The following is a 26,543-nucleotide window of genomic DNA, read 5'->3' as shown; positions in this document are numbered from 1 at the left end:
GCAAGAAGTGGCATGGCAACTCATTGGAGGACAGAGCTGTCTGTGCCCCATGGCCTGTCCTCTGCTCCCTAAGTTAGCCTGTGGTCGTCAGATGTATGGGAGGATGCTGTCGAGTCACAAGAGCTGGCGTGTTAAGGTTCAGCTGCTAGGGTCTGCTTTAATCTATGGAATGGAGAGGGTGCCATCTTGCCCTCACCTCAGGGAGCAAAATGTTTGGGCCATCCCTAAATAGTCCACCTGTGTAAATGTTCACAACGTTAACCTGATTATCACTTTTTTGAACAGCTGCTCCCGACTTTAAAAAAAACTCAGAATGAACTTCAAAAGAACTTTGTGTGTGTGTGATTAAAAATTAGGAGGCCAGCCTCCAACGCAGTATCTCCTAAATGAAAAATCAGACCTGACTCTGTAATGAATGGATAATGGACAACACTTCTGTTCATTCACTCTCAATCCGTCTCTTTTTTTAATCCTCTGATGGACTTTGAATGGGGAGGTAATGAGTTACCATCATTTTGCCCAGTTACAGATGTTAAGAGCCGCTGCTGATTTCTATTCATCCGATTCTCCCCTCCCCCTTCCTCGGATCTCCTCTCTAATGAGCTGGGAGCCAATCAATAATTCATAGCTACATGAATAACTGGGGGATGATAACCGCTTATTTGGAAAGATGTAATCAGGCGTCATTCTCTGCCAGAGCCTCTTATCTGCTTAGAAGTTCCTTCTAACTCCCAGGTAATCCAATAGACCAAAGAAAGCATCAAACAAAAGCTGAGAAAACAAAGCAGTTGCATCAGTGAGTGGGAGGTGGGAGTGTTCCACACTTCTGTGTGTTGCCAGTTCTGGTCGCTTCACCTCAAATATATTGTAGAGTTCAGAAAAGGCTCAGAAAAGGGCAACCAATATGATCGAGTGGATGGGCCGACTCCGTTATGAGGAAGGGTTGCAACATTTGGGGCTCTTTGGTTTAGAGAAAAAGTGACTAAGAGGAGATAGAAGCATAACAATTATGCATGGCAAGGAGGAAGTGGCTAGAGAAAAGTTTCTCTCCCTCTCTCACGACATTAGAACTCGTGGACAACATCCAATGAAGCGGAATGTTGGAAGATTCAGGACAGACAAAAGAAAGGACTTCTGCACACAGCCCATAGTTAAACTATGGAATTCGCTCCCACAAGAGGCAGTGATGGCCACCAACTTGGATGGCTTTCAAAGAGGGTTAGACAAATTCAGGGAGGATAAGACTATCAGTGGTTACTAGCCATGATGGCTGTGCTCTGCCTCCATGGTTGGGGACAGCATGCGTCTTAATACCAGTTGCTGGAAACCTCAGGAAGGAAAAGTGTTATTTTGCTCAGGTCCTGCTTGCAGACTACCCATAGGCATATGGTTGGCCACTGTGAGAACAAGATGCTGGACTAGATGGGCCATTGGCCAGATGCAGCAGGCTCCTTTTATGTTCTTACGCCATCTCTCATAGCACACAACATTTTTTTTCTTTTTAAGTCTCAAAGCTTCAATGACATTCTGAGACATCTTGGCCATTGTCAAAATGCTTAAGTTTGATTAGAATGAGCCATTTTGTCAGCATCTATGGGAAGTGTTTAGTTGTCCAACAGGAGAGGTGCTTCATTTGGGCCCAACAGAGGTGGGGAAGAGATTTGATTCAGTTCACATTTACAGCCAAAACAATCAAATTAGCGTGTTCCAAAAACATTCTAAGAGCCAAAACACAGCCATCCTTTGAAATTCACACATACCTGAATTTTGCAATGCAGTTCTCATTTACGAAAATGCATATATGAGGAGAAAGTGTGTATAAAAATGAATATGTTAGTGAAAATAACATACAAAAATGTGCTATATTAGAAGACATTGCTTGCAAAAATGTGTACATTAATCAAAACTGCATACAAAAATCTGTTTGTTAGGAGAAAATCACATGGTGCTGCGCAACGGTGACTCAAGCAAATAAGCCAAGCCACATTCTACAGAGAATGACCATCCAGCCCCTGTCAAGAATAGAGAGGACAAGACACATCCTTCTTTCATAGGAAGATAAAAGGAGCCCTGCTGAATCAAGTCTTTGTGGTTCAAACAGTAACATTCAAAAGGCTCTGGGGAAGCTTACAAGCACATGAAGCAAACAACCCTCCATTAGTGTTCCCTAGTACGTGGCATTCAGAGGCACACTGCCTCTGAACATGGAGGTTCTATTTAGTTATCATTGCTAATTTCCATTGGTAGCCTTATGCTCCATGCATTTTTCTATTCCCCTTTTTAAAAGCCATACTATATCTTGCATTGGTTAATTCCAATGTCCTCCTCAGGTCCTTTTTGCTGGCTTGCCCTTTGCTATCCAGCAGTCATTATGCTCACTCTGTTGCCTCAGTGGTCAACTCTGACACCCAGAAGGGGAACATAAGAAGAGGGTTTCTGCTGAGCCTTGCTCTGCCACAGAATTGCTTGTGATTTTTGTTCAGTCAACTTGCTTAAGCCGTTCCTTTCTCCCCATCTCTCCTGCAACTCGTAAAATGGGTCTAATACTTTTGTGACACTTAATGCAATAAAACGTGCAAAGCCTTTAGAAATCCTCTTAAGAGGAAGCTAAATATTGATTATTATTCGTATGGCAATTATTGTCCCTTTCAGGGATGAAGATTATTGCTGTCATTAACATTGCCAACAGCATCTAAGTGGTTGCATTTAAACCCTAGACGAAAACCTGTCAGTTGGATTAATGTGCATCCTACAAAGATGACTGCTGGAATGAGCCCCCTGTCCCATGCCATCCCAGCCCTCCTCCTCAGAAACCATGCTTTCAGTAAAGGAATAAGTTACCAGCCTTGAATGCATGTGTTACCAGGGCTGCTGCTGAAATTCTTTTCAGGCAAACTTTCCTCTAGATTTTGGAATTTTGAACTCCCTCATCCGGTTTCCATAGAGGCCATGATGCAATAGAAATATCATTATTATTATTTTCCCTATTTTGTATAGTTTGCTGAAGCTTTCAGTGCATTTAGTTCACCATGCTCCTACATTATTTATTATTGTTACACTTGTATTCTGCCTTTCCTCCTTGGAGCTCAAGGTGGCATACATGGCTGGCTGTCTCCTCATTTTATGTTCACAACCACCCCATGAGTTACCTCAGGCTGAGAGACTGTCACTGGCCCAAGGTCACCCAATGAGCCTTGTGGATGAGTGAGGATTTCAGCCCTGGTGTCCCAGGGCATAGTACCACTTCACCATAATCTACATTACTAATTAGTAACACTACTACCTAACTATTCTTAAATATATCTATCTATATATATATATAATCATATGTCTTCATTACTGTGTGGGAATCCAGGTGGTTGGGAAGCCCCTCATTGGGAGGGCACAGAGCGCATCCAGTAGCCCTTAAAAGGTACACATGGAGGTGCCTAAGAAAGGTCCGGGCAGAGAGAAGGAGGAGGAGGAGGAGGATGGGAGTGACTGAGGAGGAGCACAGAAGAGGCAAAGAAACCTGGAAGGTTTGGAGGGGAAGGAGAGATTTACATGGTGAGAAGGTGGAGGAGATAGAGGGCAAAGAGGAGAGACGCAAAGAGAATTTATGCCGTCTGAGTAAGGACAACGAAAAGGTGGAAAGAGGAAGCATAATAGGACAGAAGGGTCTGAGGCCTAGTCGTGAGCCAGAAAGAGGAAGACAGGTGAAGGCAGACAGGAGAGAAAACTTTACAAGGGGAAGAATCTATATAAGGGAAGAGAGGGAAGGAAAGGTACCCAAGAGACTGGGAAAGAAAAGACTGTACGTACAACAAAAGAAACAGAGCAGAGTTCTGTGATAAAAGGGTGCTACCGAACTCTCTGAGCTGAAACAAACAAACAACAAAAACAATCTCGCTGTGATTGTGTAACCCATTATGTCAAAACTGTTTTTGGGGTGGTGCTTTTCCAGCACACAGGAACACAGGTGAACTTTGGGGAAACACCTCACACAAACGCCACATTTGGACAGCCGTATATGAGATGTTTGCTTGCCCATTCAGCCTCTTCACTCTTACCCCCTTTCAAGTGGACCCTCAGCTGGTCACCAGGTAAGGCAGGCTGAGATGAGCAAAAGTCTCATAGATGACCAAATGTGGCTTGTATGTGAAGTGCTTCACTGATGCTCACATCTGTTTCTGTGCACTGGTAAAGCACCACACACAAAAGAATATTGGTATAACTGCTTTGTTATGTATGATGTTTGTTTCATCATGGTATAAACGTATTAGTAGTTATCAGTTCTATCCCTGCCTCTGGCCCCAGGAGTCCTCAGAACTCCAGGTGGCCTCTTGTTTTCAGAGAGCCTCCTGGTGGGGACCTTACTCAGAGAGTTTGGTTGTACTCTTTCTTCACAAGGCTCTGTTCTGTTTGTATTGTTTTACATACAGGGCTTTCCTGTCTGTCATTTTCCCCTTTCCCCCCTCTTCCTCCTCCTTAGTCTCTTGAATATCCTTCATCCCTTCTCTTCTGTTATACAGTTTCTTCCCCTGACTCCCCTTGTACAGTTTCCCCTCATGCCTGTCTTTTCACTTCCTCCCTCTTTTTGGATCATCACTGGGGATGACAACCTCAGACCTCAGGGCATTAGTTGCCCTTTGGACCTTGACCTCTGCTTTGCCTGACCTTGCTTATCTGGACCTACCCTCTTGCCTGATCTTGCCTTGATGGAATCTGACTTGTGGTGAATTTGACTTCCTTTTCCTGGATCCAAAACTGGTGGTAATTTTATGTGACCTTGAGCCCTTGGAATCTGTGCCCAACATTAAGGATGGGGGAGAAATTCAATTGAGTTTGTATTTAAAGGTGAATATAACTCATTAGCACTTTCTGAAACAACACATAAACAGAAACACAGCCATCCTTTGAAATTTGAATTTTGCAGTGCAGTGCTCTGGTCAAACATTGTGTACCATATATATATATATATATATATATATATATATATATATATATATATATATATATATATATATATATATATATATATATATGTATGTATATGTATATGTATATATATATTTTGGTACACAATGTTTGACCAGAGCACTGCACTGCAAAATTAATATATATATATATATATATGCTGGGGTAAAGCGTTCATATAAAGACATATATTAGTTAAAAGTAACAGTAACATTTACCAAGGCTCTGTATTATATATAAAGAAGTCTTTTGCAAAAGTGTGTATTAGGCAAAATTGCATAAAATGTGTGTATGAGAAAATGCTGATGAATATTCATGAGGACTTTTTAAAAAAGCAAACTGATGTGGAGAACAGAATTTAACATTGGGAAAAATAAGAAACTGGGAGCAACTGAAATTGACAGATTTGCCCATCCCTACCTAGCATGCACCCCCAAGGTGGCTAGAACACTGTTCATTGCCCAGAACAGAACCCCCAGATCTTCTCAAATGTGGATCTGGCTTAGAATGGAGTCTCAGTCTGGAGGCACAGCAACCTACAGTCCCCATGTTCCCTACAGGAAGTAATGTGCTTAGGAGTGTCACTTTCAGATAAGGAGAGATCAGAAATGCTTTCCCTCTCTCTAGCAAACTCTCCCCTCTACTTGTAACTCCTTTTTAAAGATGGGGGCTATTTGTGAAGAGGACAGAAGCAACTCGAAGGGAAGGGATACGTGCTTCATTGTTTGTGTTCCTCTAAGCTTTCCTTGAGAATATTTGGAGAGAAAGGGGGGGGGACCTTAAAGCATTTTTTTTTAAAGTTGTCTCAGGGAAAGCTTTAATAAAATGTTTTGAGATAAGCCAAAGGGAATTCGCCCATCACTAATTTTATGGTGTTAGCTTGTTTTTATAATGTTCTTGCTTGCTCTGAGCCTATGTGGATAGAGTGGATTATACATCTAATGACATATAGATATATGGCAGCATAAGAATTTAGTGACACATGAGTGCTATAAACATTCCAGGCTTAACCTGCTCCTAAAATGCAATTTTTTTTCTGTAATAAAGAATGGAGACACATGCACATGCACACACACTCTCTCTCTCTCTCTTAGCAAGCTGTCAAGATAACAATTTGAATGATGGAGTTTTTTTAAAGGAAAGGATGAAAGATCTCTGATGTCATCTGAGTCGATACTCATAGCAAAGCCTTGATATGAAAGATACCTGTAGAACCTCCCTAGAGATGAGGAATTTCTCTTTCCTATTAAGTGGGACTTGGCAGGGGAGATAACAACAATTTCCCCCCTGAAATTCTGCTAATAAGGATCAAGAATTGGCACAGTCTTCTATTTCCACCACTGCTGAAGAGTTGGGTTTAGGATTTCTTACTCTACCTGTCCAGAATTTGTTCACGTACTAGTTGAAGGGCCTGTTCCCACCATGATAAGAATCCTCTTCTGCTCTGACCAGAAAGCAAGCTGTCTCAGAATGTTTTTTTATAAGGATCAGGAAATACCACATGATCTGTTCTAGACTATTATTGTATCACCTGTGTGTACCTCAGGGAGACAGCTACTTTTGCAAGCACTAGGACAGGCAGGACATATTACATCAAACAGAACATCATCTGCAGGTCCTGCAATATAATTTATGTCATCGAATGCAAAAGACCAGGATGTCATATCCAATATGTAGGAAAAACCACAACTGACCTATGCAGATGCTTCAGAAACCACAAATCGGCAATCTTAACAAAAAAAGTGGAGCAACCAGTTGCAAAACATTTCAACATTGAGGGTCACAGCCTGTTGGACTTTTCTATAACAGCTATAGAGATGCCAACAGATCCAGCAACATTAACTAAAAGGGAGAACTTTTGGATATACTCTCTGGACACATTGGCACCACATGGCCTGAACCTGGAGGACAGTACCACCACTACTTAGCTTTTGCAAATGAAGCCCCTCTGAGCATTCCATCCTCAAAGCTCTATAACTGCCACCAGGGCTGGTTCTAAAGGGCAGCCAGGTTGGGCACTGGCCCAAGGGCCCCTGGAGGCTGGAGCTACAGGGGGGCCCTCAGCAGCCCCTCCGCATGCCCCCTGCGATCTGCGTCTCCCACTTACCCGTCTGCTGTCTTTTACCATTGCCCTTAACGAAGATGTCGGCTGCGGTTTCCCTAAGGTACTGAAGCCCCTGCCGCCATCTTAGTTGATGGCAGAGATGTGCGCTCATAGCACACATGCACACACGCACACCAGGGCCCAGGGCAAGCTGATGCCCAAGGGCCCCCGCATGCCTGGAGCCGGCCCTGACTGCCACCTTGGTAGCAGCATTTGTATGTTACAGCTGGTATTACAATAAAAGTCTCTGTTTTGTTAATCACAATTACGTGCATATATTTTTTGGTGATTAACGAAATCCTTATAAGGATCCAGAGCAAGCTTGGGTGAAGTTCTGTTTGTTGCTTTCACATCTTTCTATCTATCTATCTATCTATCTATCTATCTATCTGTCTGTCTGTCTGTCTGTCTGTCTGTCTGTCTGTCTGTCTGTCTGTCTGTCTGTCTGTCTAAATCTCTATGAGGCTCAGGAATGCAACACCTTAGGTTCCGTCTCTCCCTGCATGAAGTTTACCAGACCCTGCCTTCTTCACCTGAGGCCCTGAGGGAGATGTGGAGGCTGGCAACATGAGAATGGGCCTTTTAAGTGGTGGCTCCCTGACTGTGGAATGCTGTCCCCGGAGAGATGCGCCAAGCACCATCATTATCAACTTTTAGGCACCAGGCAAAAATGTTCCTGTTCACCCATGCATTTGGCTCTTAATTGGGGCCATAGGGAATGATGTTGTCCATGCTTGTATTGTCTATCTTTTAGAAGAGTGGGGTAGGATTTGTCTTTCTTATGTTACTGCAGGATGAGCACTTTAAGTCAATTGCTATTGAAGTGTATTAAAGTATTTATAATCCACACTTTCATAAAATATATCAAGGCAGTAGGCAACATACCAATAACTTCTTTAAAATATCAATTAAAAATATCAGTAAAAACATCAGTAAAAATATTGGCTGGTTAAAAAGAAATTCATATTCTGAAGGGCTGTCTAAATAAAACCATTTTCAGACAATGTCTAAGAGAAGGCAGGGAGGGTCCCTGCTGACTGTCGTGAGCCATGCAGGGAGGGGACGGATAGACGAGGGCAAAACAGAGGATGAGGACTTGGACTGGGACCCTGGGGAGGGGGCAGACAGCGGAATGGACTCATAGGGCTCCCCAGCCCCTATCTTTGATAGCTCAGCCCCCTCAGCTCCTGACCCCCCTGTGGAAGCGCCACCTGGTGCGTCTGACACTCTCAACTGGACACTCCACCACTGCCGCCAGAGATTCAACCTTGCCCATCAGACATTTCCCAGCTGAGCCCTGTCCAGCTTCCCATGCCCCAACTGACAGCTAGCAGCCCCCCTCTGTTAGAGGGGGAGGCTGAGATCAAACCCCCTTCACCCTGCGCTCAGAGGTGTTTGAGGCGGGAAGTTGAGACTAAGCTGAGACACAGTCTTCATTTGCTCATGCGATCTAAGTCTACCTAAGGGGACTCGGGGGGGGGAGGACCAATTGCTGAGTCAATGTCTTAGAGTAGTGAGGTCATGCTTAGTCAGAGTTAGAGCAGTTCAAAGTTCCTAGAAAGAGTAGTTAGGTTAATGAGACAAACTGCTTGGATGTATCTATTACTTTAATAAAAAGAGAAAAAGCCACAGTTGAGTCTGAACCCTGATTTCCTCGACTTCGGGCAAGACACTGACCCTGCACTGGTAGGGAGTTCCACAGGGCAGGACCTACCACACTAAAGGCTTGGTCCCTGATGGAGGCCAACTGAATCTCAGGGGTGTGGGGAACCACCAGAAGTGCCTCATTAGAGGATCTCAGAGATCAAGGTGGAGTATAAGCAATCAGATGTTCCCTAAGGTACTTTGGGCCCAAGTGGTTTAACGCTTTGTGACTTAACACAAGTACCTTGAACCTGGCCCGGTAGCAAGTCAACAACTGTTAAACTTCTTTTTGTCTTTTTGATGGATTTTAACATTTGTATCAAGTATGCTTTTATCATGGTAAGCTGCTTTGGGACACTTTTGTATGAAGCGACAAAAGTAAAAATAAATAAATAAATGTTAACTGGAATCACAGGGAAGTTAGAGCAGAACAAACTCTTGGAACAAAGGGTGGCAATGTATCCTCACCCTTTAACAGAATTGTTCAACTGATGCTCAACATTCAGCAGGTCCTGGAAACCACTGAGCATGCTCAGGCCACATTCACACTATGCATTTATTCCACTGGAAGGGTAGTTTGTGAAGGGTACTGAGAGCTGTTAGGAGACTCCTCTTCCCAGAGCTACAATTGTCAGAGTGGTTTAACAGTCAGTCCCTCTTCCCAGAAAACTCTGAGGGTTGTAGCTGTGGGAGGGAATAGGAGTCTCCCAACAACTGTTGGGGCTGTTGCGGGGGGCAGGAGCTATTTGGGACTTTCCCCTCCTAATATTTTGCACTTCTACATGCCTCGGAATTCATCCAAGCATGCTAATCTCTGCCTCTTGTTTCTCATAGTGCCTTTCTGGGCCCAGTAGTGCCTACGCTCAACCACCTGAGTTTGGTAGTTGAAGGAAATTATTCAGGACTCATAGCGCTTACCTCACATGGTGCATGATATTATTTTAGACATTACTAGAAATAGCCGAGGAAGAGATGCAAAACAGTGATGTCTCCATGACTTTTGTAATGTCTCATTTCAGCCTAAAACTGATGCTCCACATTCTCCTGAAACAGCTACTGAGCTCCATGAGCATATCCAGGGATTCAGCTGTGAAAGCTGTCACCCAGTGTTCTGATTCATATCTCAAAATAGACTGAAATTATCCAGTTACACACCACTGCTCTTTCTTTTAGACCAAATCTCTTGCTTTGCATTGTGGACTAAATGACGGCTGGTGCCCCTAGGCCTTCATAAAGCAATATGTGTGCATCTCAGCAGGAGAAGCCCGTCAGCAATGTGGTAAATAAATAAAGTGGAGGAAATATGTTATTGCTTTTATATCTAAAGCCTGCTCAGACAATAAAGGTTGAGCAAAGAAAACCAAACCCAAGCCTAAACAGCCTGTTGACCGCCTGTAGTTACCATAAATGTCTAGCAAAGTAACAGTAATAGAATGGTTGTGGAATCAAATGGTACACTGTGTAACATTGGGAGGGTCAGATTCTTTGTTTCTAGAGGGGGACCTCTTAACAATCTGTGGCTATTAAATGTAATTGATTTTAACCAATAGACTTGATGGAGAACATTGGGGGGGGTCAGATTCTTTGTTCCTAGAAGAGAACCTCTTAAAAACATTTGGCCATTAAATGTAATTGATTTCAACCAATAGACTTGATGGAGAACATGTCCCTTTAATGGCCTTCATCCTCCTCACCTTAATACCAGGAGTGGGGAATCCCTTTTGGTTCTGCAGGCCAGATTCTCATCAGGATTGGCCCCATGGACCAAATTTGACAATCATCTCATATCACAATGACATCAGGTGAATCACAACAATCAAGGCAGGATCCAGCACTCCTGAGTTTGCCACTACATTACTGATTGTAACAAAGCAAAGAGACAGGAAGCCCTTGTTGTGTACCATACAAATGAAACTTGTAGGATGTAAGTTGCAAGTTCTTGGGTCCACCAGAGAATCTGTGTTTAGCATTTAATTTCTTCAGTGCAGAAGGAGAAAAGGCTGACATTGGTTCTCCTATACCAGCCTCTGCCAACCTGGTGCCCTCCAGATGATTTGGATTGCAACTTTATCATCTTCGCTAGAGCTGGGTCTATTTCTTCAAAGTGCTGGTTTTGACCTATCAAGACCTTGACCTATCAAGAGTTGCATTATATGAAGGATCTCTTCTTCCTATCTGTCTGTCTCTAACTATCCGTCCATCCATCTATCCACCTGAGCTCTTTGATTATCTAGGGAGCAGAGCTTGGAAAAGTTACTTTTTTGAACTACAACTCCCATCAGCCCCAGCCAGCACGGCCACTGGATTGGGCTGATGGGAGTTGTAGTTCAAAAAAGTAACTTTTACAAGCTCTGCTAGGGAGGCTATTCTCCAGGTGCCCCTGCAAGCTGAGATATGTTGGGTGGCCATGAGAGAGGGCCCTTTCATAAATGGCCCCTTGGTTATGGAATACCTTCCTCCAAAGGGACTCTCCTGATGTGCCCACCATAACAACTCTTTGGCTCCAGGCAGCACTCTTATACTTTTTCTACCCATTCTAAACTCTGTACTTTGATTTCTGGTATTGTGTTTTACTGTGGCTGTTGTTAATTTTGTGAATTTTAAACACTTTTTTAAAAAAGGTGTTTGATTTTAGTCTCACTCTCTCTCTGATTTAAAAATTACTGATTTTTATTCTACAGTATTTTTTAAGTGCCACTCTGGAATTCTGCTTATTCTAGAAATTGCTGTTTTAACATGTCTTAGTATTTTTGTATGTTGCCCAGTAAACAATTGTTATTGAGCTGCTACACGACTAGTATGAAGGGTTGGCATCACTGAGTACCTGCCAAAGCCCACACCATGATAGGGAGGCCACTCCCACTCTCTGGAGACACCTGGTCTTGCTCCTCATCCTCTTTGCTGTGCTCCATGTCTTCACCACTCATTTCCAAGCGTGCAATCAGTGACAAGAGTGAAAAGCTACAATCGTACCCACCACCTGTCTTACACTGTCCCTCTGTGAGGTTGTATGGATTGGGCCAAAAAGAGCAAGCTAATGGGCAGTGGTACTTCAGAGAGAAAGAGGAATGCTCACAGAGAGAGGGGGCCATCTAGAACACCTTATTGTAGGGCCCCCCAAAACCTGGAGCCAGCACTGATAAATATATGGTGTGCATTAGGAGATTGCAGCACCAGTCTCCATGCTGTACTAATAACAAAGTGGGTGGACTGGAAACAGAAGAAAGGTATGCTATGGAGTGGAGACCAAAGGTGAGGCAGTCAGCGGAGAGAGAGAAAGGGGAAGCTGCCAACATAGCTGAAGCAGGACCTGGGCAAATGCAGTGGAGCCTGGAGCTGTGGAGGACAGAAGGCAGAAAGAAGAAGAAGAGAGGAAGGTGAGAGTAGCTTTGGCACAAAGGAGGAGGTGCTTTGAAGCCAAGGAGAGGCAAAGAGCAGGATCTGGGGTTTGCAACTCCAGTGGTGCGATAGGAGACGTGCAGGAGAGGGAAAAGGCTTGAGAGGGGCCACTGTGTTACAGAAACAGCCTTACAAACACAGGATCTCGTGATGACAAGAGTACCCAAACTTTCAGAGTGAGAGAATCACCAGGGGGTGTCTGGAAGTAAGACACACTCTGGTACTCTCAGGATCCTGAGAGCCTCGGGGAGGGATAGGGAACTTGTCACAGCCTGTATAAATAAATTAATACTAGGAAGCAGAATCAATCAAACTGAGTAAGATCCATCTTGCTCTCATGTTCACGCTCCTGGCACAGGTATAGCCAAGTTAAGGAGATCTGGGAGTAGGTCCGGATCACTACCATCACCCCTGCAAGTTTATTTATTCAACGTAAAGAAGAGAATAAAAGGAAGCACACCTCCTTGCACTTCTTCTCCCATTCCTTGTTTTATTGTAACATGTGAAGCCACCTTTATAAAAGGATTGTTACAGCCTTTTATTTTATAAACAGAGGGGAGAAAGCAGCAGCCATGTTTTATATCACTCTAAAAGAGAATGTTACATAGCCACAGATACTATTTTTTATTATTTAAAAAAATCTGTATTCATGATCTACAATAAATTCCACCCCCGTGATTCAGTTTCCACAACCACATACAAATTGGAATTCGTAGCCTGCACAATGGAAGCTTTCTCCACAAGAGCACACCTTTTCAAATTATGAATTACCTACTCTTGAATAAACATCACTCTGGTTCTGACCACAAAAATCAGGAATGTGTACATTAGAATAATGACACTAGACATAAACAGACATTGAGCTTGGTGTAAATTCACTCTTTTTATCACTCTGTAACCAAATGCCCTATTCAGTGGCAGCTGATTAGATAACATGCTTTGATCATGTCTTTGTTCATACAATCAGGACAATTTCTTTAAAGTTCAGACTAAAGTTCCACTGCCCAACTGACATGGAGCCACCATCACTGGCCCCTGATGGTATGAACAAAGACGTGATCAAAGCATATTATCTAATCTGCTTTAAATCCTCTTGTATATGTACAAGTGTCTTATTCTGAAACTATGATTCAATAGCATCACTGTTGCATGGTACCTTCTTATTGAACTATTGACAACGGGGCTGCTACTGCCAGAAGCAAATCTTTGTTGACTACGTCCTCAGGATGCCTGATCCAAGCTACAGATCAAAGTGTGGATTTCAGCACCTTGTGCCATGCTTATTCTCCTGGATCTGTGTATCCTATCTTTTCTGTAATCTGGTGGCTTTTGCTTTGAGACTCATCAACTGCATTGGTTTGTTTTCTTCACAGTGCCTCCAGATGATCCAATAATTATTGGAGGGCCTGTCATTAGCCTACGAGCTGGAGATCCTCTGAATCTGACCTGCCATGCAGACAATGCCAAGCCAGCAGCATCCATTATTTGGATGCGGAGAGGAGAAGTAATAAATGGAGCAACCTATTCCAAGGTAAGGACCTGAGATTTGGAATGGGAGGAAAACAAAGAGTTGGCCACTGTAAGAACAGGATGCTGAACTGGATGAGTCATTGGCCTGATCCAGCAGGATCTTCAGAGCTGGAGCTGGTAGGGATTGAACCTGTGACCTTCTTCTTGCAAGGCAGATGCTCTACAACTGAGCTACAGCTTCAGCAGCCCCAGGGCAATAGGCAGTTGGAGCCAAGTGTTATGTCAAGTGGAGAAGTGAGCCCCCTCCAACTGTTCCTTCTCTGGTCAATGGATGGAGCCAGACTGATCCCTCCCTTGTCTTGATATCGTTCCTGGGAGGCAGGGGGTGCAAGAGGTTCCCATGAGTAGGTGGTCACTGTTAGAACACTAGACTAGATGGACTCTTGTCCTTATCCAGCAAGGCTCTTCTTGTGTTCCAAAGAGCATCAAGATTACCTCCCATAATCAGTACAGAGAGGAGGGCACTATTTTCCTAATGAACAGAGATATTCCTCTTCTATTACATATTTTGGAAAGTTGTTTGTCTGTTCGTTATGCATTTGGACACCTCTTAAAATATTGCAACCAAATTTTACATGATGGTTCCTGATAGCAAGGAGCAGCTTTTCACCTATGCTGGGACACAATTGAATGTCATTTTGAATCAAGATTGCAGACTGAACCTTTCAGAACTACACTGACTTTCATCACTGATCTCAAAACTGCACTGAACTTTGGGTTTCTTAGAATCCCTAAACAATGTGGGCCATGTATTGCAATTGCAGTGATAATATTTTAAGCTTTCCTCAAATGTTCTGGAACTGCCTGTCCATAGGCAAAGGTGATGGCAGGCAGTTTGGCAAAGTGTAGGGGGAAAGAGAGAAGAAGAAGAGTAAAATGCAGGAACAGAATTTAAAAAAAAGTTATATGATAAAATAAACATTTTTCAGGGCAAAATGGTCTCCAGTGCAAGTGCAGAGGCCTTTAGCCGAGCTATGCGGCTTCCATCTGTCCCCTGTTGTGAACATGACACCAGGCTACAACTTCTCAAAGAGCATTCTGTGCCTGAGTGCAGCATTTATATTAGCTTCTAAGGGTTTATTTCCACTGAAAAGAATTCTTCCACTGAAAATGCCAGCAAGGCAAGAAGTACAGAAGTACAGGAGTTCAGGGAGCAAAAGAAATAACTCTAACCTCTCTGCATTTTAAGCAGCGATCATGGAGATGTCAGTATCACCTTCATGCCTTTCAAGCACAACTTTGTCTTTGGCCAGCTTGAGTATTTATTACGGATGGAGTTCAGGACTGGATTTATATGCTTTAGCCATATATTCATATTTGGTATGTGCCACTTTCTTTAATAATAATAATAATAATAATAATAATAAAGTTTAGCGTGATTGAGTGAAAGAAGTGTAGAGGCAGAAATAAGGGGATTTTATACATGTCACCAAACATCGAGACAAGGAATGCATGTTGTCAGAGCTGAGCTGTAGGAATTGTCCCAAGAACATATTAAGCTGCCTCATACTGTCAGAACTTTGGTCCATCTAGTTCAGTGTTGTCTACTCTGACTGGTGTTGGAGCTCTTATCTGAGATGTCGGGGCTAAACCTGGGACTAAAGATGGAACCCACATTTCGGTGCCGGTTCGATTTTTGCTCAGTCAAACTTCCTTCCAGGACAGCTTTGTAAGGGATCAGTGTTCACTATTTGTGATAAATACCTATTCAGTTTTTTCCTGCAAAAATATCAGTATTAATATTGATATTTTTTTAAAATATCATTTTCCATAGATTTTGTAAAAAATACTGATATTTTAAAGAAACTATTGATAATATTTATATTTTTGAGATTTTTTTAAAAAATTCCAGTTCAGCCATGAAAACTGCTAAAAAACCCAATCCATGAAAACAACAACAAAAAAGTGAATAAATAGGAAATCCGGGGTCTGATTCAAATTTTGCAAAATGTGAGCACATCCCTATCTGGGACTATCTGCATGTCTGTGTTTTACCTCTGAACTAGAGCCCCTTTCTGAAATGGGACAGGAACATGGAAACTGCCTTATATTGAGTCAAACCGCTGGTCCATCTAGCTCAGTATTATCTATACTGACTGGCAGCAACTCTTCAAGGTTTCAGAGTGGGCATCTTTCCCAGTCCCAAGAACCCTTCCAAGAGCTGGAAACTAGACCCAAGTGTCAGAGCCAAGAAAGTCAAGTCAAAAAGTCCAGAGCTAGGGGAGACTATTATTGGACAGGCAAAGTCCTAGCCTGGCCAGGATGCTTTCGCAACCCTCCCTGTTGAGGAGAGCCAATGGTCAGCCTTAGTGGGCAGAACGAGTCTAGTACCTGGAAACTTCTCACAGCCCAGAGAGATGCTCCAGCCTTGTGGTTCACTACACGGTGCCATTGCACAGATAGCCAGGAACTTTTCAGGCTATTCTATGGACTTTTTGATGCATGAAAAATTGTTTTTATATATAATGTAATTCAAACCAAGGCACTATGTGTCAGAATCGTAACCACTCTTGGAACCACATTGCATTTTACAGGTCTATACCTAAAAAACAAAAACAAAAATAGTGGCCCATTAATTAGGGAACTATGATTGGAATGAGCTTCCAGTTGAGGGCACACCTGATGGCAAACCTGGATTGATTTGCTTAATGTGTGAAACTGTTTTTGGCCATTTCCAATGCTAGTCATTTCAGTGATCATTCAGAGTTCTTAAAATATGTATATATCGCTCTTCATCTGGGCAATACCAGAGCTATTCATAGCATGTAATTATAATTCCAAACAATTTAAGGCCCTCCCTCAGCCAGCAGTGATGCAACCAGGGAAACCTCCTCCAGCAATCTAAATAAAATGGTCAGGTCTATATGGGAGCAGGCATTCCTTCAGATGTCCCAATCTCACATTGTCTGGGACTTCATATGTCAACAGAAGCATCTTAAATTCAGCTTGGTGGCAACTTGGAAGCCAGAGCAGTTCCTTCAAAACTGGTGGAATATGGCTACAATCGGCTGACCCAACTCAGCAGCCTAACCGTAGCATTCTGCACTAGCTGCAGCTTCTAAACCAGCTTTAAGGGCAGCCCCACACAGAACTCATTGCAGTAATCCTAATCGACTGGGTGGCAGGGGAAAAGACTGTTGTTCCTGTGCTGCTAAAGCAGCTAGGGGTCAGCAATTTTGTCTGCATATGGATCATGGGGGGAGTTAAAGCCTCCAATCTCTAGCAGTATTTATGCACACAAAAATGGCTTTTCATGATGGATGTATGGCAATATCAATGTGTGTCTGCTGAATAAGTGTATTAATGGCCCCACTGACTGGTCTGCAGCCACCCAAATGAAGCCCTCCACCAAGACATTGACCCATTCCTGATCTGAAGGCTCTATCACCATTTGTCCTATATATACTAAGAAAGTGCCAACCAGAAGTCCTTGAAAGGGTTGATGGATTGAACAAACATTTCAGGATCTGTTTGAAACCCACAAGAGGGGCAAATGAAGTTTTTGGGGGAATGAGTTCCAAAGATGTAGGGTCACCACTGAAAAGGCCCTATCCTTGTTACCTGCTAACATGGCCTTTCATCGTGATACATGAGAGAGTAGGGCCTCTGAGCCAGTCTTTGGGCATAGGCAGAAAGAAACTATGTGCCACATTTGCTCTGCAAGGAGGCAAAGAAAGAAGGGATATTTGTGGTGACTCCACAATTATGAAACCTCTTAGCATTGAGCTTTGTCCAAAACTTTTGGAACATCATTTTATCTTGAGCTGGCTTTTACAGAACTAAGGTTAAGGCCGCAGAGAAGTAGGTCAGTTAATGTTATGATTATGGATATTTAATTGGACTTTAATTGCATTTAATAGATTTTTAACGGAGTACATCCACATTGTTAATATTTATAATATGTAATTTTTTTTAAAAAGAATCAGTGATTACCTTCCCTGAGCCTTTGGCATGGAAAGAATGACAGATTTCAATAAGCTAATATCCTCTCATCCTATATTCCTGTCTCATCTTGCACACAGATTACTTCCTGGAAAAGATACAACTAATTCTGACATCAATTTCCAAATGTTTCAGCTTTCATGAGCATCATATTTCAAACTAGAAATGAGCCAAAGAGGATCATATAGTGGAATTTCCATGCTGCAGCAGTGTGTTGCACTCTGAGCTATAACCTAAAAACCCAGTTTAGGCTGTTACAAGAGTCCTGTTCATAGGACCATATCCATGGACATGAATGCATGGAGGGAGTTTGGAAAACAGGGTCACCCTCCAACTTCTCCCCATCTATTGGGAGGTCTCAACAGAGCATATACATGTATATGCATAGGCAGTTATGTGCAATTAGGGACTCTGTATCGAGTTCCCAATTGCACAGACATACCCTGCACGCATACATTTGTGCACGTGTATGCTGTTAAGAACATAGGAATCTGCTTTGTAGTGACTAGGACCATTGGTCTATCTAGCTCAGAATTGTCTACCCTGACCGGCAGTGACTCCCCAGGATTTCAGACAGAGTTATCTCCCAGCCCTATCTGGAGATGCCGGAGACTGAACCTGGGACTTTCTGCATGCAGTTCAGATGCTCTGCCACTGAGCCACAGCCATTTCCCATAATCTTCTAACCTTCCAGTGAAGGCACAGAGATCTGGAATGCGGCCAGCAGGTATGAATGTGCTCTGTGTGTTCATGTTCACAGGTACGGTCATGCGAACAGAGCTGACGATTGCTAAAGAGAAGCATCTTCCTAATATTTTTCATGAACATAGTGTGGGTTTTTGGTATTGTGATAAATGGAAGGCTAATTTGCATGTTGATCAGTTTATATTAACACTGGCCAGGGATCAGGGGAAGGCAAAAAATAAAATTCCATATCCTTCCCTTGCAAAATAAGATGCACAAACCCTCTTTTGGATTGCAGTCCTTGGCTAGATGCAGCATCCTCTAGTCCAGCGTCTGATTTGCATAAGCGGCGTGACCTTTCTGTCACCGCCATCTGATTTGCCTGCAGTATTATAGGAGGATTCTTGCTTTATTGCACCCAAATCCTAAGACATTTCATTTCTCCTGCCATCAGCAGTCTCTCAGGAAACAGCCAACTGGCTGCTATGTACAAGAGATGCTGGAAGAAGAAGGTGGATGGGGTGGGGGAGAGGCATGGATTTTTAAAGCTCAGCATGACGGCCCTGTGTGTGCCTCAGATATTTCCAATCCCTTCCCTGTTTTCCCTGTTGTCTCTCACAGAATATATCCAACCCCACCGCCAGCACCACTCTTCCTCCTCCTCGGGTAGTCTTGATCAACACAACAAGCACACGTTTCCTCTCCCCGGAATGCCATGTGGACACAGCAGAACAATTAAGTCGGCAGCTTGACCTTGTCTCCCAGAATCTTGGGCAGCAGCCGATGCTAATTAGAACCACAAAGGGCTGACCTTTCTCTCCTCTGACTTGGATGGAATTAATTCCAGTTGAGCCCATTAATATGCGAGTCCATCAAGAAAAGGTTTTTCTGGGCCTGGTACAAAATGTTGCCCTCGGCCGCTCCCCTTTTGTAGGCTTGCTCCCATTGGAGGAAGAATGGGATGCAGCAAGCCGTGAAAGCAGGGAAGGAGAATGAAGCCAGGATAGGAATGTAAGAATAGCTCTGCCTCCACTGTCGGAGGCAGTATGCCAGTTTGAATACCAGTTGCCGGGAATCGCAGGTGGGGAGAGTGCTGGTGTGCTCAGGTTCTGCTTGCGGGCTTCCCATAGGCATCTGTGAGAACAGAGTGCTGGACTAGGTGGACTTTTTGCCTGATCCAACAGGGCTTACGTTCTTACGGTCAGGTGAAGTTCATGCTCCACAGTATTTGCACCCTGCTAAGTTGCCCTTCCAGCAGACGTGAACATGCAGTCGCTTGCAGCCACTCTTGATTCTTCTAAAACCTCCTTCCCATTGTGATGCTGCCTTTTCTCATTACTATAAAGGCTTTGGAGAGGTGGCAATAGATTATTGTTCTATATTTATAAATATTAAAAATGTTCTATGTCCCATTAAAAGTCTATTAAAATTCAATTAAATTCCAGTGAAAAGCTATAAACATAATGTTAGCCAACCCAAACCTTCAGTGCCTGAATTCCATCATCCTAAAAGCCAGTGCAAGTAGAAAAGTTCTTCCTGGCTTTGTGAAAATTATAAATTAACCTTCACCTATTTCAGGACAGAGTTAAAATGGTAACAGGTTGAAACAGAAAGCATGTGATGCATATAGTGGTTAGTGCCAGTGCCTATTGTATGTGGCTTTTCTAACCTTTCCCAACAATACAACACCTGCCTGGTGCATTAAGACCCACCTTTCTACATTTACATGGCTATAAATTGTGTGGATAAATCTAAAAAGTCTTAAATGAGAAGTGAAGGGGAAACTGAGGGCTCATTCATACGGAAGCTAAACTTCGCATTAAAGATGAAGCTTTTACTGTCACTTTAGATTTGCAAGGTTCACACTTCCTACCTTCCAATCACTGTTTTTCCATTCAGACTGAAGGGAAAGGATCAATCACGCAGCTTCCTAATGACCATGCCCTCTTAAGGTCAAAATGCCACTTCCTCTGGTTACCTTGGCAAGCGGGCATGCTCAGTTTGTTCAAAGTAAGTTTCATTTAAAAAAAACCTCTGAAGTGCAATCATTTTTATTTTCACTGCTACAATCCAGCTGAAATACAAATATTTGTTTGAACAGTGTTATGCTTTTTTGCACGTTAGAGGGGAAAGAAAAATAAAGCACAGTTTGCAGCAGGCTTGCAGAACAGGAGCCAACAGGAGGAGGAGAGAGTGGGTGTGGAGAGGGGAATGATTGACACACCCACCTAAAAGCATCAGAGTACAGTGTCTGCAAGCACTAGAGATACGAAGTGGAGATGTTTTTCCTTCCCTTTTCGGATTCAAAGAGGATTGGGTTATTACGGATTTAATGGGGAAAACTGTTCTAGCAGCTGATTGCCTGCAACTCATGTGAACCATGCAAATTAAATGGGGATGCAAGTAGCACCAGACTCACATTAAACCTCCATGTGAATCAGCCCTGAGTGTCATGAAAACAGAAAAAAATTCCAAAAATCAACTCTGAGTTTAACCCTGAGTTCTGCAAGATAGCTTAAACTGGTGGGTCTTTCAATGCCCCCAAATCATGCTTGGTCTCAGACTTGGCTCATTCTCCAGAGAGAGAGCTTTTATGAGAATAAACAGCCAGCAGGTGTGCAGCTGGGAATTCTCAGAAGGTAAGGAAAGGAAATGAGCTCGAAGTATGCATGGGTAGGTAATCAGGATTTCCTATGAGCCAAGCATCTTAAATCAAATTAATGGTTATTAGACAGGATATTGAGATGGAACTTCCATATTCAGTGGCAGAATACCTCTAAATACCAGGGGCTGAATATGAACAACAGGGGGAAGCAGCTGGGGAAAGCAGAAAATAGTGTCTTGCTTGTGGCTTCTCCCAAACCATTAGTTAGTCACTGCTGGAAATAGAATTTTGGTGTAGATCAAGGGAATGTGTGGCCCTCCAGATGTTGTTGGAATCCAACTCCATTAGCCTCAGCCAGGATGGCCAATGGTCAGGGATGATGGAGTTAGAATCCAGCAACATCTGGAGGGCCACAGGTTCTCCATCCCCCATCTAGCTGAACCTTTAGACCAGCCTTCCCCAACCTGATGCCCTCCAGTTTTTTTGGATTCCACCTCCCATCACCCCAACCATTGATCATGATGGCTGGGACTGATGGGAGATGGAGTGCAAAAACATCTGAAGGGCACCAGGCTGGGAGAGGCTGTTTTCTGATAACCCAGCCAGGATGCCCTTTGGTTCTTATTGAGAGTACAGGGGCATATTTAGTGACTTGGATACAAACAGAAAGCATTTTTAAACAATTGCATTTTAAAATTGTTGTAACATGCCCTGGGTAAGAAATCATCATCATCATCATCATCATCATATTGCATGCCCTTAATACTATAAAGCTTCTCCAGCCCAACTGCATATATCAGCAGAGAAGCAAAGCTATCTCACTCAAGCTTCTCTGGGGCAAGGGTAACCAACATGGTGCTCTCCAGATTTTACAACTCTCATCAGGCCTGTAGCCAGGGGAGGGCTAGGGGGGCGCACTCCCCCCTAAAAAAAATTGCCCCTTTTTTTAACAAAAATTAAATAATTAAATGCATTACAGGAAAAAAATTACCCCACTACTTTTTTGCCCCTCCCTCGAGCCTGTGTGGCCAATAGTTGGGGATGATGGGTGTTGCAATTCAAACCATCTGGAGGGCACCACATTGGCCACCCCCCCTCTTGGGCTTTCCCACTGAAAACAAGCTCTGCAGTGTCCCACAGTTACTAAAGTTACACTTGCTTTGTATTCATCCGAGTGCTTTCTAAAAGGCCAAGGGAAGTGAGCATTGCAACCTGCACTGGGGCACCTGTCTGGGCTGAGTATATCTCAATCCCCTGGGCCTGATGTAGCTACCAGTAAACCAAATGAAAGATTCAGATCAAATCTGACAGGAGATTAATTCTGTGCCAAGCAGCGTTCTTGCTCCTCTCATAAAACATTACAGCAAAGACAAAGTTTTAGAATTCCGGCTCCCTGGTGGCCGCACCTGAGCAACCTTTGGTATTTGGCAATGTGAAGGGATGGCCCTGGAGTACCACAGACACGGGTGCCCTCTTGATATGCATGCAGAAGCACCTTCAATGTGGTGTGTTAATGAGCTTTTAAATATTCTATTTTATTAATATGCATGGCCTGTCTGACTAGACAGAATTAAACGTGCTGACTGAAAGCATACCTTGCAAGAAGGGATAAATACCAAATCATGCAAGCGAGTCTGGCTCCAGAGGATGGCTTCTCTGGAATTTCCAGGGTCCCAAGATGGGCCTGCCTTCCCATTTGCACCCACAAAGGACAGGCAGTGTCAGAGTATTCACCATTTGTGTGCCCTGCTTTGCATTCACTTTAAAGGCCCCAATGATCCTGCAGCAAGTGAGGCATCGCTACCATGAATTATCATGGTACCTCATGCTATTTTGATTACAGGGTGTGATATACTTCTTTGGATTTTGTCCCATTCTGTTCATCGGTTTCAGGATGGATTTGCAACATTTTGAAAGCCCAAAGTTGCTAAAACACAGGGATGGTTCACACATGCATGTTATTCAACATTCGCCTTGTGGCTAGATGTGTGATCAGGCTCCATTGAAATGTGTTGTGCTCAAGGTGATCTGATGGCTTTTGATGTGTGTCAGCTCAAGGCAGGGAAGTCCCCACTGCAGGGCTACCATTTAATGATGGAGATAGGTGTGTGAATAATGATGGGCAAATCTGTTAATTCTGGTTTCTTTGTTTCTCATTTTTCCAATATTAAGTTCATTTCTCCATATTTCCACATCAATTTGCACATTTTTAAAGTCCTCATGAAAATTCATCAGTGTTGTATAGCGAATCTCTCCTAATATACATTTGTTGCCAAATATATACCTTTTTTTGCAAAGCACTTTTCCCTAAAATAATGCTTTTTGTATTTCAATTTCATTAATATAAGCATTTATATGCCCACTTTACCATAGTATATACATTTTTGTGCACATCACCTGTCTAGAGAACCACGCTGAAAAATTAGAAGTGCAAACTTTGAAGGACAGTTGTGTTTCAGTTTGTGTATTGTTTCAGAAAGGGCAAATTAGGTAGGTTTGCCTTTAATGTGAACTAAATGAAATTTCTCCCCCATCCCTATGCATGAGCCAGCTTACACTTTGCTACGCATTTGGCAAGAAGGCCATAAAATCATAACAGCAACAAATGGCTTAGGACAGGTTACCTGAAAGAACATCTGCTCCAATATAAGCCTGCCTAGGCATTAAGTTCTTTGGGAGAGGCTTTCATCTGCATTCCGCGAACATCAAAGTTGCATTTTGTAAGGACAAAGGAGAGGGTCTTCTCAGTGGTTGCACCCAGGCTCCACAGCTCTCTTTCTAGGCAGGCCAGGATTCCCTTTGCCAATAGGTCAGAACTTTTTGTTAGTTTCAGCAGGCCATCAACTGGATTTCTGCCCCATTGTAGTACCATATGTTGTCTATTTTTAGTTTTTAGCCTCTATGTTTTTTATTTATTTCTGTTTTTCTATCCTAGACTACCCTCCACTGCATCTGAGGTAGGGATGGAATGATCTGTCAGTTTTGGTTCTCTCAGTTTCTCATTTCTTCCAGTCTTAAATTCAGTTCTCCACATTTCTGCAGCAATTTGCAACAATATATTTTTTAAAAAATCCTCATGAAAATTCTCCAGTGAGAATTTCTCCTACTAAACACATTCTTGCATGCAGTTTTGACTGGTGTACACATTTTTGCAAGCAATTTCTCCTAATGTAGTGCATTTTTGTATGTTATCTTCACTGATATATTCATTGTTATGTACACTTTCCCCTAATATGTGCTTAGTTGGAGAACCACATTGCAAAATTCGGTTAAGTACAAATTTTGAAGGATGGCTGTGTTTCAGTTCTCATGTTGTTTCGGAAAGTGCCAATTTGATAAATTTGGCTTTAAATGTGAGTTGAATCAACTTTCTTGCCCATCCCTACAGTGTACACTGGGTTCAAACATCAGGGACATATGAAGTGGTGTTTGTGATGTAATATAGAATTTCTTGTCCATTGCTCATCTGAGGACAGCAGAGCAGCTTAGTAGGTGCAGGGCAAGTCACGTGGTGCACACACAGCTCTGTCCTCCAACACTTCACCATTCTGCCTGGCACCAAATGCATCATGTGAGCAAAGCAATGCTTGCTGGGGTGTGTGTCCCGGGCTGGCTGTCTCTGCTTCCTTGCTTTATCAGAGATCTTTCCCAACCCAACAGCCTTGTCTGTGACACACTGGAAGAAGGCAGCCAGGCAACCCAGCCAGGCCAGGCCAGCAATAAGCAAGCGTAGCCATCTCACTCTACATAATGGTCATGCCAAACCTCAGAAGTGAGTCCTTTTGCCCTGTAGCAGCTACCAAAACCCAAAGCAGCCTTTGGATGCACTCTTTTCCAATGAACTCGGAAGGTATACACCATGGGCAATGTATGGCCTATCTTAGATTGCAGTAGAGCTAAGTTGTTAGGTTTAGAATAGCCGAGGCAGTATCTTCTCCAGAAGATACAGATCTCCTGATGAATGTAGAAGCTTTGGGACTAGAGCTGAAATGAATTCATGGAGAGTAGGAATTCACAAGAAAAATCCCCTAATAAGATTCCCCCCACCCATGGCATTAGCAATTTTGGATAATTTTAGATTTTGGGATCTTAGAAAAAACTGAGGTGTAGAACTGTTGCATTTAGGAAATTTATATATAACATTCCCTATGCTTAAAGTTCATCAACCAGAGTGAAGAACAACAGGGTCCCATTTTGGGGGGGGATCATTTTCATATTTTATTTTATTTCTTTGTGTCCCAGCACACAGCTCACTGTGACATAGATGGCAGTTGTCCCATTCGATCTTCAGAGCAATCCAGAGCAGCACAGCTGGGCAGGCTGTGAGATAAGTCCTGTTCAGGCATCCAATGAATACCTGCAGGGGTGATTGTGGCCAGGCCAATTGGCCTTTTCCCTAGCTTCTATGTATTCAAAATTCCTGTTTGCATGAAGGGCTGGAAACTTCCAGCCTGAAGCCTAGATGTGGCTTTCAGAGTTTTGGATGTGGTTTGATGTCTCCTCATCTCAGGACCTTTCTGCAAATGTGACCTTTTTGCCTAAGCTCAATTGCCATGCTAGGGAGGAGGTGTGAAGAGAAGGGGGTATGAGAAGAGAGATGGAAAAAGCAAGAGATTGAGAGAGAGAGAGAGAGAGAGAGAGAGAGATTAGAGGAGGGGAGGTTTAAAAGACTATGTGTGAGGTACATGTATCAGTTTGTGTGAAGGGGAGTGTACAGATGGATGGACAAGAGTGAAAGGAGTGTGCATGTCTGGATGCATGACTGTGTATGAATGCTGTGTGTGTGTGAATGTGCTGAGTATGTGGCTTTGTCCCCACCCACATCTGACTTATGGCCACTTAAAAGGTTACCCATGAGGTAATGCAGCCCTTGGGCTGAAAAGTGTTCCCCACCTACCCACTCACATACACATTCTCCAGTACAGGGGAAACAGAGGGCCGCAAATCATGTATACATGCAGAGTACGTGGTGGAGCCCTTGAATGCTTGAGGATTGGATGTTTGTTGAGAGAGAGAGAGAGAGAGAGCATTTAAAAAAATAAGTTAAGGCAAGAAAGATCATACTGAAAGTAACCTGAGCCCTTCCCACCAATCTTGACGGACTGAGCTGATTTTGTTCTGCTCGTAGTGTGCTGCCAAACCTTTCTGTGACTGCTATGTGGAGGGTTGGGGTGTGTGTGTGTGTGTGTGTGTGTGTGTGAGAGAGAGAGAGAGAGAGAGAGAGAGAGAGAGAGAGAATTGTAGGTGTTTGTATGAGAATGGCAATGTTTTATATGAATTTTTAACTGTATAATAAATTTATGTTTATGTTTTTAAATGTAAGCTGCTTGGGGACCTTGGTAACCAGCAGCTAATAAGCCTAATAATATAGTTTGTTCACTTTCTTGGGGTCATAACAATTTCTGAAATGCTCATTCCTATTTCGCTGTCCACAGATTGGGCACTAAAGTGGGAGGTCATTTTTCCCACCCAGCCCTGATGTAAATATTGTGGCAGCCTTAAAGTCCTCAGTCAGGGATGAGAAACCTCTGTGGCCCTCTGTATGTTGTTGGACTCCAACTCCCATCAGCCCCAGCCATCATGGCCAATGGTGAAGGATGATAGGAGGTGTAATCCAGCAACTTCTGGAGGGATACAGAGATTCCCCATCCCTGCTCTCAAAGCTGTGAAGTCAGGATG

The 26,543-nt window shown here is 43.2% G+C and overlaps 1 protein-coding gene across 4 annotated transcripts in view; it reads left to right on the top strand.

Moving 5' to 3' along the window:
- Nucleotides 1-26,543, top strand: part of KIRREL3 (kirre like nephrin family adhesion molecule 3) — a 973,594-nt gene that overhangs the window by 716,737 nt on the left and 230,314 nt on the right. For all 4 annotated transcript variants that reach the window (XM_061592926.1, XM_061592928.1, XM_061592927.1 and 1 more), the window contains one exon: nucleotides 13,477-13,634. In XM_061592926.1, coding sequence (XP_061448910.1) covers nucleotides 13,477-13,634 — 158 coding nt within the window. The remainder of the gene's footprint in view (nucleotides 1-13,476; nucleotides 13,635-26,543) is intronic.

This window comes from Rhineura floridana, chromosome 12 (assembly GCF_030035675.1).
Source record: "Rhineura floridana isolate rRhiFlo1 chromosome 12, rRhiFlo1.hap2, whole genome shotgun sequence".
Lineage (NCBI taxonomy): Eukaryota > Metazoa > Chordata > Lepidosauria > Squamata > Rhineuridae > Rhineura > Rhineura floridana.
The sequence above is the reverse complement of the archived record's forward strand: the minus strand, read 5'-3'. Positions and strand labels throughout refer to the sequence as shown.